General features: G+C 35.3%; 1 protein-coding gene across 14 annotated transcripts in view; it reads left to right on the top strand.

Moving 5' to 3' along the window:
- The window catches only part of fnbp1b (formin binding protein 1b), a 228,252-nt gene extending 211,828 nt beyond the window's left edge, over positions 1 to 16,424 (top strand). For 3 of the 14 annotated variants that reach the window (XM_072565697.1, XM_072565702.1, XM_072565704.1), the window contains one exon: positions 786 to 6,560. In XM_072565697.1, the coding sequence (XP_072421798.1) occupies positions 786 to 964 (179 nt within the window). In that variant the 3' untranslated portion in view covers positions 965 to 6,560. Of the gene's footprint in view, positions 1 to 785; positions 6,561 to 7,287 lie in introns of those variants that run through there. The other 11 variants (XM_072565703.1, XM_072565700.1, XM_072565705.1 and 8 more) reach the window with 7 other exon arrangements.
- The last annotated feature ends 563 nt before the right edge of the window (positions 16,425 to 16,987 follow it).

The following is a 16,987-nucleotide window of genomic DNA, read 5'->3' as shown; positions in this document are numbered from 1 at the left end:
GCTCAGAAGCCTCTCTGAATTTGTTTTAATTCCTAGATATCCAACCAGATATCGTTTGGAGTGCTAGGTTTACCCCTACAATTTCCCATAGTAAATTCACTGGCCTGCCATGTGCTTGTTGAGGCTAGGGACTAATTACTGTTGAAATGCTGGCCCAAGAGTAGAATGAGTCAATTAATCACGCCTCTCTAACCCTACTGAATCATTCCCACTGAATTCTTAGGGAAGTATTTATTTTAAATGGATATAGTGATGAACTATCAAGAGAGTGGGAAAGGATGAGAATCAAACTTTTACTTGTGCTTTTTAGAGATGCCAAAATGATTGTTTGCTTATGCTGTTCGATAGGAAAGTAAAATGGGTTTAAAATGCACACCGTTACGTCACTGAACAAAAGGGTCCAAGTTTACTTCAATTACCTTGGCAAGGGTGGTCACTGATGACAGAAGAGTTAACCAGAAGACAATTACAGAACAAAATTGTCATTAGATTAGGGCTGAGATGGCTGCAATATGAACAGAAAAAAATGTGCGAAATGAGGAACGCAGACCAAGCCTTTTTATGCGTTTTGTTTTAATTGGAATCAGGGTTCATAAAGAAAAAAAGGCAGCAACAGTACACAATTCTGTATCCCAACTGAAGATAATTAACTAATCTACACGTTCTCAAGGAAGCTACTGTTGTCTCAAATTGTAGATTAGAGGCTTTATAGCATGCAAAAGGATGATTGAAAAGAAGAAAGGAGTTCGTGTTTGTCATCTCATTTATTTCACATTTCAATTCAGGTCAAAATGAAGGAACAATAGCAATGGCAGAAGGAGAAACACTGAGTGTGATAGAGGAGGATAAAGGAGATGGTTGGACAAGAGTTCGACGGAATGAAGACGAGGAAGGATACGTTCCAACATCCTATGTGGAAGTATATTTGGACAGAAATACCAAAGGTGCAATGACTTACATCTAGTTTTAAGAAAACTTGAGGTGAACGTATGTCTTACAGGGCATGATCTGTGTTACACAACAGAAATGAGAATACAACTAAGTGCAATATACAGGATCATTGTGCATATATAAACTTTTTTTAAAAAGATTGTGTAGAAGAGAGAGGGAGAATATACAAATGTGTTTTGTTGTTGACTGAATGAGATTGCATTTGTCACAAACTTATGTCGGTGCCAATACTGGGATTAGTTTATTGTGAAAATTAATAACCATGGTCCATACCCACCCATTTTTAAGTTTGAAAATTAAAATCACTTAATGATATCTTAGAAAATTTAAACGTAATGCTCAAATCAATTACATCACTTATGTTTCTAATTTGTATGCATATTTTAATCTTTTGTTGAATGACTACTTAATTTTATTTATTAAACAAAATTTTAACTGCTTACTCATGAACAGAATCTCCTAGATACTCAAGAGTAAGGTGTGCGCTGCAGTGAAAGCCCAGTTGTAGTCTAGATGGTTTTCAGTGGAGATATTTTTGCTGTCTTGCTGTTTCATCACTGACATTGTGCTACATTACAGCAATAATTACAGTTCAAAGTATTTCATTAGCTGTAAAGAACTCTAGGATGTTCAGGAATAATGAAAGGTGCAATATAAATGAAAATTCATTGTTTCTCTTTCACTTTTTTTTCCCCATCTCTGTCTAATAGGATAGTTCTCAGTGAGGACCACTATAATTGAGGAACTGGTTATTATTATTGGACATTAAATAATTGTCAATTTAGAAAACAGTCATTACAAAAAATTGAATTTCTCCATGTTGAAGTTGTATCCAGCTTAAAATTCTGGATCAAGAATTATGCAATTCATTAGCTTACTAATTGACATATCTGTTTTAAGTAATATGGTAGTGTTTTCTCTTTAAAACATAGCACTCATTGTATAACTTGTACATTTCAGTTGGTCCACTGTATTACAATATCAATACCTTTATTACTTGACAGTTTTTTTAAAAGCTGTTAATTTTAAATTTTATGCTGTTCATATTTGATGAGGGTAATGATCATTATTATCCATTTAGCATACTAGGTATGTGTAGGGCAGCAGCTTTGTTTGAACTACATTTTACTTGAATTGATGTACTTTTTCAGCTGTTAATCTACTTGCTTTGTGTTTAAGAGAACCTGAGCAAAGTGGTTGTGTGTGTCATAGTATTAAATGCAACTGCTTTGCAAATCAAGTCTGGACGTTTACAAATTATCATTCTTCTGAGTCTAAGTATCATATTGGGAGTGAGTTGTTAGGTGCACAGAGATATTTATGTAGAATGGAACCAGTACTAAATCTACAAGCTGAAAGTGCTTTGTTACGATCCATCAATTTATTAGTGTTACAAGTTTGGCTATTTGTTTAATGCACTGCTTCACTTATTTTATCTTTTTCTAAAACAAATCATTTTGAAAGAAATTTTGGTATACATTTTAAAGCTAATCAGTTCTGATATAATGAAAGTGTCATGTGCTCGATGTCTTAACTCCTTATATTTGTTGAAAATGGATTTGTTGCCAAATCAAACAGTATGCAACTATTTCCAATGTAATTATTGTTACCTGAGCACTAAGTTCCATACCAGTTGCATCCTATATTGGAATTTCCGCAACACAGCAACTTGTATATCCAATATACAGTTTATGTTTAAAGTCTGAGCGGGAATTGCAATTCACCAAATATGTCAGGAAAGGCCCTTTTGGTATCTTTAACACTATTCCACAGTATATTCCTATTTGCAGGCTAGAATAATTGCACAAACAGAAACACCCAGTTTGATTCCACAATCTGAAGTAGAAGTGGTTCTAAGAAATAGTGTCAGAATTTGTCCCTTATGTACTATCCATTCTGATGTGAGTAATTTAAACCAAAAATGCTAGAACTTTTATCAGGTCTGGCAGCACCTGTGAAGAGAGCAACAGAGGCTGGACTATTTTGGCTCAGGTGGTGCTGGTTGTAATAGTATACCCTGAAGTGTGGCCCTGTGGTCACATGGACACACATCTCCAAGAGGAGTGTCACTCTGTTGTTATGGACCAGACCAAACCCCCTTCAAATATATCAAGATAGCCTAGACCTAACTTTTTTTTTAAATTTAATGGCAAGTGTAAGGTGATATATTCCAGATGTAATTTGATTGGTTACACTTCTCAGCTTTAAGAAAGCACACTTTATCCTTACTTGGACTAGATTGGGTTGGGATATCTGGTCAGCATGGACGGATTGGACCGGAGGGTCTGTTTCCATGCTGTATATCTCTGTGACTCTGACAGTTGAAATACAAACAAAAGAAAAAAGAATTAGTTTAATTTTATCCCTATTGGAAAAGTGAACAGAATAACAGATTATTTAACTACTAAACAGCAACTATTCCAATACATTAACATCCTTGGCAAAGGCAAATTCAGTACAAGTAAATCGTTCTCACATGCAATTCTCAGAACAGAGAGAACTCCAGCCATAACCTCGAGGAATAACAGCTTCCACATCCATCTTTATGACCCCAGCAATTGCTGAAAGCTAAACTAAAACCCTGGTTTTATGGGAGCCTGACTCTATCCATTTCTTCTGCTTCTGTTGTTCAAAGCCCATTCCCAGAAGTCAAGATGTCTTGTCCAGAGTTAATGGTTCAAGATTTCTTCAGAACTTTCAATTGAAAAGTCAGGCACGAAAGGATTAACTTTGTGTATGTGTGTCCTTTCGCCCCCCCTTCCCTTCCTGCCCCCATGCACCCCCACCCCCCGCACGCATCCTCCACACTCTTCCCCCCACAAATCTTTCTGCTCTCCCCACCTCCTACACATTTTTTCGCTCTCCCTGCCTCCACCACACATGCCCCCCCAGATGCTTCCCCCTCCTACATGCTCCTCTTCCTACGAGCTCCCCCCTTTTTTTTCTGTTCTCCCTCCACTTCCTTCCACTCCCCCCACCCCCTGTTCTCTTACCCACCCTCTGGTTTCCAGACCTGTTGAGTATTGCCCACATTTTTGTGTTGCAAAATTGTAGCCTGTGCTATATTTTGCTTTCATGTCACTAACTGACATTCTGCCATCATGCCAAATTCACATTTATGAATGCTGACCTTCAGCTGGTAGTACAGAGCTCATTATATTGAGTAAATAATTGTTTACGACCTCATGTAATTTTGATGTATAGCTGAACTCTGTGTAATTCAGAAAATCAATATGTAATGCATTCCTGTTATTAGTGTACAAGTTTGTATGTTTTAGTATACGTATTGCATGCTCTCTATAATATCCTTCCGGCACATTTAAGTTGCTGTATAACAATCCCAGACAATGGTTAATCAGTATGTTATTGCCAAGCAAGCAATGAGGTTAACATGTTTGATAGATTCCAACAAAAAGTATTTTTCTATGTCCAAAAACTTGAACTTTATTTAATATATAAAAATATAGAGCCAAAATCGGTTTTGAGATTTGTATTTTAAACATTCTGGTAGACCTGGTCAAAACTAAAGAGTACTGAATGCCATATTCTTACCTGATGTAAATGTTGCATTGTTTAAGTTGCAGCTAAGATTCACTAGATTGTCGAGTATGAGACGGGTGTTGTGTAACAATTGCTTAGACAGAGTCTTTGCTCTGTAGTTTAGATGGATGAGAGGTGATTTTGTTGGAATTTATAGAATTCTTATGGGACTTGGAAGAGTCAATGTGGAAGGTTGTCCGAATTGGAGAGTCTAGAAATAGGAGTCATTGCTGTAGGATAAGGACTCAACTATTTAAGACTGAAGTTAGATTTTTTTTAATGAGGCACATTGTAAATCTTTATACTTAAGTACCTGTCAGGCTCTTGATGCTCAGTCATTAATTATATTGGAGACTAGAGGAATAAAGGGGTGTGGGAATGGAATGGCAGTTGGAGTTGAGATAGAAAATCAGCCTTATGTTGTTGAATGCAGAGCAGGTTAATGTTGCCAGTTTCTGCCTCTATATCTTGTATAGTTAACTCCAAGAATTTTCTAGGTTTCATAGCACAACAATATAGTTTGGTTGATAAATATCTTCATTGTTGGTTTTGGAATAATAAGCAATACAAAGTCAGAAATTACAACTGCTTTATGCAGGTGTAGAATTGATGAAAGAATAATAAATGTATATCAACAACAAAATATTAATCTTTTGCTTCATTATTTGGAAGTGTATTTATTTCCAAAGTTACCAGTTCATAAAGTTTGAGTGCAAGTCAATGCCTCAGCCCTTTGAAGGAATGGTCATTGAAAGTGTTTAGCATTTATGTTGCAGTTAAAATTGCAATGTAGTACCTGTATTATGTTTCAGTGAAATTGAGCAAAGGCTTCTCTTTTGCAATTTCTTTCAGGAAGGCATGGTGATGAGATTTCATGTTCTTAAAACAAATCATTTACTCACCCCAACTCCATTTAATTCCCAGATCATGCATCTCATGTAATCAAGAGGATGTGCAGAAACCTGCTATAAGCCACTTTTGTAGGTGGCTCTTTATGTGACTTTATGTCCTTCATCTTGTCTTATGGGAGATTAAGGAACTTCTATTGGGATCACTTCACTACAATGTGGATGGGTTTGATAGCTCAGAATGGGGAATTGAATCCAGATCTTATCATTTCATTGCTACTATATCTGTTTGACTTGCATGATAAAATAACTTATTTGGTGATGGGGACTGTGTTTGTGCCTTCATGGAAGATATTTGAGAAATTAAAAGTTCTCAGAAATATTACAAATTGTAACCAAGCTAATGAATCATAGTATTTAGAGTTGGTGTGAACAATTCACAAAAACCTGCCAGCATTTATTTGCCAAAATTCACTTAAATTTAGTTAGTATTCAAATAATAATTATTCAATTTATAGGAAGAAGTAATAAGCAGAAAGTTAGGAAAACCTGTGTATAGGTAGACAAAATCAAAATGTTTGAAAAGAAGCATTTATTGCTGTCAGATCGTGTCATCATGTTGTATGATTTTGTATTTTAACTTCCAATATTGAAAGTACCATACTTTGAACCAGCATTCTACTCAAGTTGATAGCTGTTTTTATTGTCAGTTCTGATTTAATTCAAATGTTTATTAAAAAGAAAATCATGTAAGTTTATTTGTCTTGTTGGGACTACAACTTATTTTCTTTGGTAACAACACAGATTGTATCTGTGACTGTGTTTAAAAGAGATATCTTTCAGACCGGACATTGTAGTTAAGACAAAAACACAGCAAATAATGTTGAATCCTAGAACTAACAGAGCATATACTGTGGGCTATGAGACCTATGACCTTAAGGGAACAGAAGCCAAACTCCCATTGAAGACTTTAATTCCTCTATCAACCTTTTTAGACAGCAAGTTTTAATACATATTTGTAGGGCCCTTGATGTTGCCCATTTTGATAAAACTTCACGCAACATTTGCAACTACCAGGAGTTTTGTGGATCTCGCAGTTCCTTATTCTTTTTGCTATAGCAACATCTCAGCCAATCTGAGTTAACTTGCCAACCAATCAGTGTTGTTTCCTCCTGTAGTATTAGTCCTTGTGATCATTTTAAATTTACAATTTGAGCATTTGTCCAGCTACGTACATGTAATGAAAAGCTTTGATAAAATGTCACTCCTTTCAATAATGTTCTGTTTAATTGAATATTTTCAACTTTGTCATACTTAGTGTTAACATTTTTCTCTTTCAGTCCTCTGCTGGCAATCCTGTTGTGTATTCCTCAGTTTTTTTTTATTGAGACTTCAGATTTCTAGCATTCCCTGCTTAACCTGTTCCCTTTTTATTGTAGCTGTGGCAAAAAATACCAGAGGTTTCCAGCTGGACCCAGGTTCACCATTTTTCCATCTTTGAATAAGTTTTAGATTACTTACAGTGTGGAAACAGGCCCTTCGGCCCAACAAGTCCACACCGACCCGCCGAAGCATATACCACCCAGACCCATACTCTTACATTTACCCCTTCACCTAACAGTACGGGCAATTTAGCATGGCCAATTCACCTAACCTGCACTTTTTTTGGATTGTGGGAGGAAACCGGAGCACCTGACGGAAACCGACGCAGCCACAGGGAGAATGTGCAAACTCCACACAGTCAGTCGCCTGAGGTGGGAATTGAACCCGGGTCTCTGACACTGTGAGGCAGCAGTGCTAACCACTGTGCCACCGTGCTGCCCACGTACAAGAGTTCTTGTAATATTTATTTTTTAAAGTGGTATTGACCTGTAAGACTTCTAGCATATTTCTAACTCAGTTCATTATGTTACTAACATGTCTCTTTCTACCTCTTTCTGGACTCTAGGTACCTAAGGTGGTGTGCTGGTCCAAGAATCACGGGGCGAGCTGGTACGCAAGGACACATTCTTCTGCTTAACTATTTTAAAAATGGAAGATTAGCTGGATTATTGATTTGGTTTGGTTTTTAATGATAAAATGCAAATCACGAAAGGGGGGGGCTAAAAATACATGAACAAAAGGTGCAAGTGCCTGCTATTTATTTTATGGCATGCCATCCATTGCTCTTAATAACTTGGCTACTTTTCCATATTAAAAACAAAAGCAGTTTTCTGATGCATGCCACTATTAAAGTTGCTTCCCATTTTTAAAATGAAAGAACCAAAAAATAAGTGAATTTTGAAATCCACTTACCAGAACACATGTACTCCATGACCACAGTAGTAACAGTGTACCGTTTTGGACAACTCACACCTAAAATTGACATTCAAGCCAGAGTAAAGTGTTTCTTGGGATTGGGTGGGGGAGAGCAAAATGAGAGAACTGTAGATTGAAATTAAAGGTATCTCATAAATCTATTTATTGTACTATATAACAAGAGAAGGCATCTTCTGGACTCGCCACAAGCCATTCCTGTATTTATGTAACCTGAATGCTGCTTTCCTTTAAGTTTCTGATTTTCTAACTTGTGCATGTGACTTTGGAAATATTGAGGGTTTTTTTTAAATGTCCCCTTTTGTTACAGGGTAAATTTATGCTGGAAAGGCAATATGTGGTTTCCCTTCCTCAAAGATAAAATTGTGTTGCGTGTGGGAGCTGTTAACAATTCATGTGTAACTACCCATTAAGAGAATAGTAGTGACTTTTCACCTATTCTAAATATTTTCTAAAATTGAATTTCAAATAACTTATTTTCTTCTTCTCAATTTCCATTCATCCCTTGTCAAAACAATTCAAATATTTCTCAAGTTGTACCCATTAATATTCTTCAAATAAAATGCCAGAGGCATTTGTGCCTATGCATTAATGCCATGTTATTTAGTTACAACCACTTAACTAGCTATCATGATTTTAGATCTTTGTATGTACTGCAGGTATGCTTGATTCACATTACAGTATAGTGTGAATTGTGTTGTTTTTGCCAAAGCATGGAGAAATTGAAAATAAATCAAATCAGGCTTGCTAAAGGTATTTGTGGTCATGTAATACACACATCTGGTATGTGGTAGATTTCTTTGTTACCATCACATCATTATTATTATTTTGTTTATAGCACTGCCCAATATCAAACTTCAGTCTACTTTTCCCGATCTGCATGCTCGCCCTGTTGCTGTACCTGTGCCCACCTTCTGAGGGTCACTCCTTGTGACTCAACAGCACATTTTTCTTTCGTTTTATTTTGTTTGCTATATGATATACAAGTTATGGTCATGTGATACTTCTGTTTTGTTTTCTTGCATGTTGACCTGTGTGTTTGTTGGAGTTTCTGCTGAATGGTAGTTGCTTTCCCTCAAGCTGCCTCCAAGCCACTGTCTGCTAAAATATTTAATAATAGGGTTTCAGCTGTTTATGACTCTCTTCTCCGCTTTAAAATGTCAAGAGAAAAACTCAAAGTTAATAGTTTACATTCCCAGTACACACACAACCAGGAATGATGGACACTTGGAATCGAATTATTGCAATAATGATTTTGCAGAGTTTTTTTTACTTTAAAGGATAATTTAGAATAGAGAAGAAATATGTGATCCTCTCTTTCAAGGGTCACAATTTCAAGCAAAGGCTTTACACTGCACCATGCAATCAAGGGACAACAGTGAATATCAATGGCACCATGACCCCCACAGTAAAACGAATTGACAATAACTGTTAAGGGTGAACGGGGATAGGGTTAATTTTGTGACCTACTACTCTTAAACCTTTTACTGTTCCATGTGAGGTCACGCATGGAACCTGCTCTCAAAGCAGTTGTATTTTGTAATCAGCCACTAAGAGCTGCTCAAAATATTTTTCCCTTCCTGTCCAAACAAACTTGACTTCGATTCAGATTCTTCCAATAAATGAATGGCTGAGTTTGGGAACTTGTTTTATTTGAGGGGATTGTGTTCAAGTTCATATTCATACACTCCCTGCTACATTCTATTTGCAGGCCCAAGACACAAAATCAAAATTCCACTTTTTTGTCCATTCTCCATAATCCTCCAGCCCATTACTAATCAAAAATGTGTCTGTCTCCTCTTTAAATGTACTCAATATCCTGGCAGCCAACATACTCTGGGTAGTGAATTCGACATATTCTTGACACTTCGAGAGAAGTAATTTCTCCTCTTCTCTGATTTAAATCCACTACTTCTTATCTAAAATTAGACCTCTCATTTTCAGATTGTAGAAAACATCCATTCTAAGTTTACTTTGTTGATCCCTTTAGCATCTTATACACCTCAACTAGATCTCCTCTGTTTCTTCTAAACTCCAGAGATTATACACCTAAACTACTCCATCTCTCTTAGTAAAACAAACCCCTCATCTTTGGAATCAATCTAGCGACCCTTCTGTGAAACAGCTCCAATCCTTCCTCAAGTAAGTGTGCTGCTATTAATCGTTACCATTGATGTCCAAAGATTTGAAAAAATTTTTAAGTATATATCTGAGCAATCAAATTGATTGTTCTGAATTCTCTGTGCAGGTAATGATTTGATCAACAGTTCTATTATTTTTCAGTTATCAAACCGAATTAAGCTATCTTAAGAAGCTGCTCTCAATTGTAGTTGGAAATCGATTAGTATAAAAATATATCAACTAAAATTTCTGAAGTAAAATTCCACAGTGGAGTCTCTTTTCAAATTCAGCTGATACCCTGTATTTATATCAGTATTATAAATACAACAGTCGCAAAAAAAACAAATACCTCATTGATTTATTTTCTAGCAAAAGTTCAGCTTCATATTGGCTTGCATAAGCTTTTGTTACTCCTTCTAAATGTGTGTTTTTCTACCTAATTATTATTCTGTTTGATGTCATTGCTCTGTTTTTGAATGGCTAGCTACATTGAAGTGAAGGAAGCTGTAGTATCAAAGTTCAGGGGAGGAACCAGAGTCTATGCTTCATTAGAGCATATGTTAGTTAAGATTTGATAAAGTGTATTTTGGGAGGTAATGTTTAATGTTCTGGCAACATCAGTTCAAATCCCAAGGTAGTACATAATGAAATTTGAGTTCAGTACGTTTTTAAAAATCTGGAATTAAAAGCTACCCTAAGGGAGATCATGTAACCACTGTTAACTGTTGTAAAAACCCAACTGATTCCTTACTGTCTTTTCAGGAAGGAAATCTGCCATCCTTACCTGGTCTGGCCTACATGTAATTCCAGATCCACAAATGTCGTTGACTCTTATCTACCCTCTGGCTAGTCTAGTAAGAAGTGTTCACATCCTATAAGCAAGTAAAGAAAACCAGTTTTATCTAGAACAGGCTACAATTCCAGTTTGAAAGTTCCAATTTAATGTGAAAATTATAATTTGCTTTATCATAGAATCCCTACAGTGTTGGAAGCAGGCCATTTGACCCATTGAGTCCCTATCACCTCTCTGAGGAGCATCCAACCCAACCCAACCCACCCCTTGACCCTATATCTGTAACTCTGCATTTCCCATGGATAACCCACCTAGCCTGCACATCCCTGGACACTGGGCAATTTAGCATGGCCAATCCACCTAACCAGAGGAAACCCACACAGACATAGGGAGAATGTGTAAACTCCATGCAGTGAGTCACCTGTGGTCATGTTACTGGTCATTTTTTTACAAATTAATAAATTGAATTTGGAGCAGATTGGCACTAAATATAATGGTGCTTCTCAGAAAGCATCACTGAAGATTGAACACATTATTTATTTCCATAATATTAAGTGGTTCAGAAAGTGTGGCAGTAGTCGCACCACAACTTAGCCACCTAGGTTTGAATCTCTCAATCATAGTTTGTTTGATGGGACTTCAGCAAGCATTATTTTACATCAGGAAACCCTACTAAGAAGTAGGGATACGTGTCTGTTTCTAGTTTAGATCGAAGAAAGAATTCTTACTTTTGTGCCATACAAGCCCAGTCAACTTCTTATGAACCTTATGAATTTTGGGAGGTGGAGTGACAAACTCTTCCTGTGCTTCTCACAGCAGTCCCATCAGTTGAATCAACAGATGTTATGTGAAATCATTGTGATTTTTGTTTTTTTGACTCAATTTCTTTCCTCATTCCTATAGAAAGAATTCATGAACTCTTCTAATTGTGTAGGCAGATAAGGAACTTTGTATATAAGTTAATAGACCATAATCTACAGCAGGTGTTAGGTGGGAGCAGTGACTGGGGATAGTAAGAAACATATCTTTACCTTGTATCAAAATGACAAGTATTTGGCAACCTCCACATTGTCTTTTTTTAAACAAAAATAATAATTTAGTATGATGTAACCACTTGCCTTGATGAATTTTATTTATGAGCTTTTACTGCCAGGTTTTAAATGTATTTTGTACTGCTTATTAAAGGCACTTAAGCATTTACCTCCTAATAACAACAGTACAGAATTTCACAGTGGAACATGGTGGTAAATGAAAATGAATTATCGCTAGGTGGGATAAGATTAACAGTATATAATATGGGAAGTATGGATCTGCATAAGGTGGAAATCGTAAGTATTGTAATTTAGTCATGGGAGAATGATGATAAGGTATGAATAAAGATTTAGCTTCTCCTAAATTAAGTTTACTTGAAGAAGGTGGCCATCAGATTTCTTCTGTAAGGATCCCTGAGATTGCTTTCAACAAACTTGACTTGTTTTGCTGTTTGCTAGCCTGTCCTTATCAGTGAACATGAGAAAAAGTGTTGCAATTAACTGGTTTGCAAATCTACAATATATCCGTAATACTTAGGTACTAAATGCAATAGAATTAAAGAAAAATAGTTACAGATAGCAATGCAAGCAAAATGTTGAATAGTCATTTTAAAGTATAGTCATTAAAACGAGGATTAAAACTTAAACATCACCTGGCAATGACATCAGATAGAATGAAATACAAAGAGCAGCCCTAAATCCTAATTAACTCTCTAAAAGGAATAATGCACATGAACGGCCAATGAGAAGAATGTGAGTTATAATTGTCTGAATGTTTTCCTTTACATAGAGATCATTGGTTGTGACTAAAAACTGCAATGAAATGCTAAGATTTTTATTATCCATCTGATTGACTTAGTCTCTGGGAAACTTTAGCACTAGTCATTGTGTTTGCTGTGATTTGTGTTTTTCAGTTTTGAAATGTGGAGGCATTGTTTTAAACAACTACTTAAAAATTAATGCCTTTTTCAAATGCATTCAGAAATTGTACACAAGGCACTGCCATTTATTTGCAGAATTGGAGCTCTCGTGCAAATATGTTGTTTCCTTTGTAATGGGGGAGCTCTGTGCATAAGGTTCTCTGAATCAAGAGATATTTATCTGAAGGAGAGTAGTAGACGGGAGCATTGTGTAGCTATGACATCATCAATTTTATACACCCTGATTGATTAGACTGAAACATTGGTTTTTCAACAAAAAATCTATGCTGTTATTTATCAAGAAAGCATTCAGAAATTATGTGAAACAATTCAGATTCATTATTATTAAAAATGAAGCTGTTGTGTATGCATTGAGTTCATGAAATGGACCCAGTTAAATTAACACATTAAGCTGTAGGACGGGAGAACTAAATTGAAAGTGGATGAAAATGCACATTGCTTTGTTGTGTGTTCTCTGATTGGTACCATGTGTGAGTTTCTGTTTTTTGCATTGTACAATTATTTTGCACATTGGACCTCCCCGAGGACCTACAAATCTATACTTGCAATCTTTCCTAGAACATGTTAAGTCTTGTGTTTTAATCCAGCAATGGAATTAGCAATCTGTCAAACTCATCCAGATGTCTTATGATTTTCCTCAAATCACCTGGCAATTGAGATCTCAGGCTGACATTTGGCAACTGAAGTGAATAGCTCAAGTTAGAAAATTTCCTATCAAGACTTGGAGGGCTGGAGGATGCAGATAAAATGAAGAAAAATAAACTTAAAACAATCGGTAATGCAATTCTTACTCTTACATACTTGATAGTGGGGGCAACAAAACTGCCACAAGCTACTTTCAAATACGTTAAAATTTCTTCATGTTTGATCTCTTCTAAAATCAGAATTCTGTTCACAGACATCAAAGACAGTCTTTCATAGCCTCTTTGAGCTGTCAATCAAACTGGGAAACAACACTTACTGAGATAATTGTAGCTTATTAAAACTTTGCTAAGTATTTGTAATGAAGTAAAAATAGCCCTTTTTTTGGAAACAAAGAGCCATATGAGGTTGCATGACCTGATGCTGTGTAACCTAAACTGTCAAACTCTGACAATTGCACCCTGCTTTTTTGTTTAAAGTTTAGGTAGGGCATTTTAAAAACTTCAGCTATAACAGTCATGCCAATCTTACTCACCCTTCGAGTGTTTGTACCATAAATTTTGTCTCCCACAATGATAGTTCAGGCTTTTGCGATAGCCAAAATGATGTCAAGTTGAATTCAGTGATAATTCCAAATGGTCCTGCTGAGTTCAAGTTTCCTTTCTTCATGATTCATGTCATTCCTTTTCCCCTTGCAGTGAAAATTGAACCAGTTGGAAATGGGTGGGACTTCTGCATCCGACTCCTACCTGCCATTTTTAGAGATCAGTAGTGTCTTCCCGACTCTGAGAGAAAATCTGGCCTATAGTATACAGGTTGTCATATATTTAATTTTTTTTCAAAAATACACGTCACTTTGTTCTTAATGACTAATTACAAAAGTAGACATCTATACAAATTTAATTCTGATAAAGATTATGGTTCTATGAAGGAGACAATTTTTGTTTTGCCTTTATGACAGTTACAAAATATTTAATATATCAATTAGCCAATAGATTCCTGGTGTTTAGGATGCCTGCAAGCAGTTAAAGCTGTTACAAGCTGTAATTTGGATTTATGTTTCTTAATTTACTTTAGATTCTGTATTGGAAATCATAATACTCTCCCCACCTGTCCATTCATAATACCAAGGACTTTCCAAGATGTTTTTCAAAAATGGCTGAAGCAACTTCATAAATTTCCATGATATTCTCAATAGTATAAAGCCACATATTGAGTTTATTTTTTTACTAACTTTGTTCGGTCACCTATGTCTCCTGTAGCTTTATTTTACTGTTTTTGATTTGCTTATATATTTTTATTACTTATGTTAGCTAAAGTTTATTGAAGTCCCCATTTTTGCGCTTTTTTAAAAAACAAATTTTTTATTCTGTAATTTGCTTTCACAATGATGGGTGATCCAAGGTTTACGTTAAATTGTGTTAATAATCGTAATGGATTTAAGTATTTGCATCACTTCAGTTTCCATAAGTTAAATATATTTTATTTTATAGATCATAATCACTAATGTCTTTGTTTACAATTAATGCACACAATTTGAGAATAATACAATACAGACCCAACTAAAATAGCTTTGATGAGTTGCCTTGTTTAAGAACAAATGTACACACCCAAAACAGTTCATTTAAAAGCCAGTCTATGAATGGTACATTTACTTAACCTTTTCAACTTCATGTTGGTGCCGAAATTGGCCTAACATTAAAATAATCTTGCCCAAGAAATGAGTTACAAGTCTAACTTCTGTTTGATTTCTTACCAGAAGTTACAAGGACTCTATTGCTAATTAATTACCAATCCTGATTGATACTATTCAGTTAATTTATGGTCAGATTGCAATAGGATTTTAAGAAACAAAAATGCCAGTAACAATAATATGAACACACCTAGTAGAGGGGCATACATTTTATTGTTCAAAGCAGTTTACAAGTTGAACTGCATATCAAATTCTGATTACCATGTCTAATGAAATGGTAATGCCACAAGAAAATAAAACAATTTGCTAAAGAAAGCTCTCTGATCTATGGTAAGATGGCCCTTTTAATCTTTTGACTAAAATCAACACAAAATATATAAGTCAAACAAAAGTTCCACTGCAATTATGTATTAATGGCTTTATACATACTTGTTTATGAACATGTTATGTGTGTGGGTAGTCATCATGGGCTATATGTTTTAAAATAATTATTAGGTCATCAGATCTTTAACAGTGTTCAACTGTTAATAGTTTACGAAACTTAACATGCAGGAATCTAGAAAAAATGGCAAGTATTGAGAACTGAGTCTGTTGCTGCCACTTCGTGTTTACAGAAAACTGCTCTTCACAAACTGCTACAATATCAACTATGTTTAGAGTGCACTATACAATTATCAGTGATCAAGTTCTGTCCTTCTATTGGATAAAGTTAAAGTTTTAGATTTCTGGCTAAATTAATAACTGTTAAGAATATTTTGGATTTCACAATATAATTCTTGATAGACAACATTATTGTCAGACAACGTTTTTGTGAATATTTGCAATATTCACAATGGACTGCAGTAGTATTTGAGGAGCAGTAGCAAGTAGAATGTTTTCAAAATGACTTGTTATTTTTACTGATGAAGTCAAGGATCTTGTTTTAGCATGTGCATGAGCTGGCATCAGAAATTTATTAATTTTGTGCTTTCTCTTATGGTAACTTGAGGAATTCCTCCTTGATTTTTCCTTTCCTATAGATTCTTGTTATGTATCATTCAACATGAGCCAAAAAGAGGAATGTTACGATTAATGGTTTACTGTCTTTTAATCCCTTTCATTGTGTAAATATGTTGGATAAATCATTCAAAAAAACCTTTGATGGAAAAGCAACCGGTTTTTAAAGTTGTTTCCTTTTTTGCTTGAAGATTACAAATATTTGTTGGTTAAATTTTTTTGTTTTTTTTTAATGATGTAATTCCTTCTTAGCCATTTTTGACCTCCAGAAATAGCCAATTTAGAGCCTTAAATGTGGCGCTTTAATTTTTGATATAAATACTATAATGTGCACTTTTGTTATGTCTTATTTCTGAGCACTGAGTTAATATTGTTTTTATAAACATGTTACCCTATACAATGTGCCAACATGAATGTTCCAGTTTATACAACTGTAAGTGCTGTGCTTATTTTAGGTTTTGGGGAATGATGTTGATGCCGTCTTCCATACATATATCCTGTACGTAAAACATGTCTGTATCCACAAATAAAACATGCTGATTTATATCTGAATAGGAAAGGCAGACAAATATTTATTCTAAACTGTTTTTGTTCTAAATGTGATTTTTTTTTACATGAAAATATATTCTTCCAGGTCTTTCAAGGCACAAATCAGTAGAAAACATTAAACTGGTAGTAGAGGGAGTAGAAATTGGGAGTATTGGCTTTCTCATTTAACTTGATTTGAGCATTTGCTTACAATTAACTTTTGCTAGTAAATGTAGATAAAATGAACTACCAATCTCTTCCAGAGACATCCGTCCCATCTTTTACATATCTCCAATTTGGAATTGGTCTGTGCAGACCTTAAAGAAATATGCCTAGGTGCATTTGCATCATTGCCTAAAATTGCCTTTTTTTTAATTTTACTGAGAAAATTGCCATCTTAAAGAGCCAGGTCAACAAGTTGACTGAAGTCATTAAACTCGTACATCTAGGGTACAGAATGAGCAATTACAGTGTGAGTAAAGCATGATAATGTTTCAAATATGTAAAGCCGTATGGGAACCAAATTAAAGTTGCAATGAAAAATATTTTTAATTCAGCATTTCGTAGGAAGTGGTTGTTATTGAAAA

The sequence above is a fragment of the Chiloscyllium punctatum genome, chromosome 49, assembly GCF_047496795.1.
Source record: "Chiloscyllium punctatum isolate Juve2018m chromosome 49, sChiPun1.3, whole genome shotgun sequence".
Classification (NCBI taxonomy): Eukaryota; Metazoa; Chordata; class Chondrichthyes; order Orectolobiformes; family Hemiscylliidae; genus Chiloscyllium; species Chiloscyllium punctatum.
The sequence above is the reverse complement of the archived record's forward strand: the minus strand, read 5'-3'. Positions and strand labels throughout refer to the sequence as shown.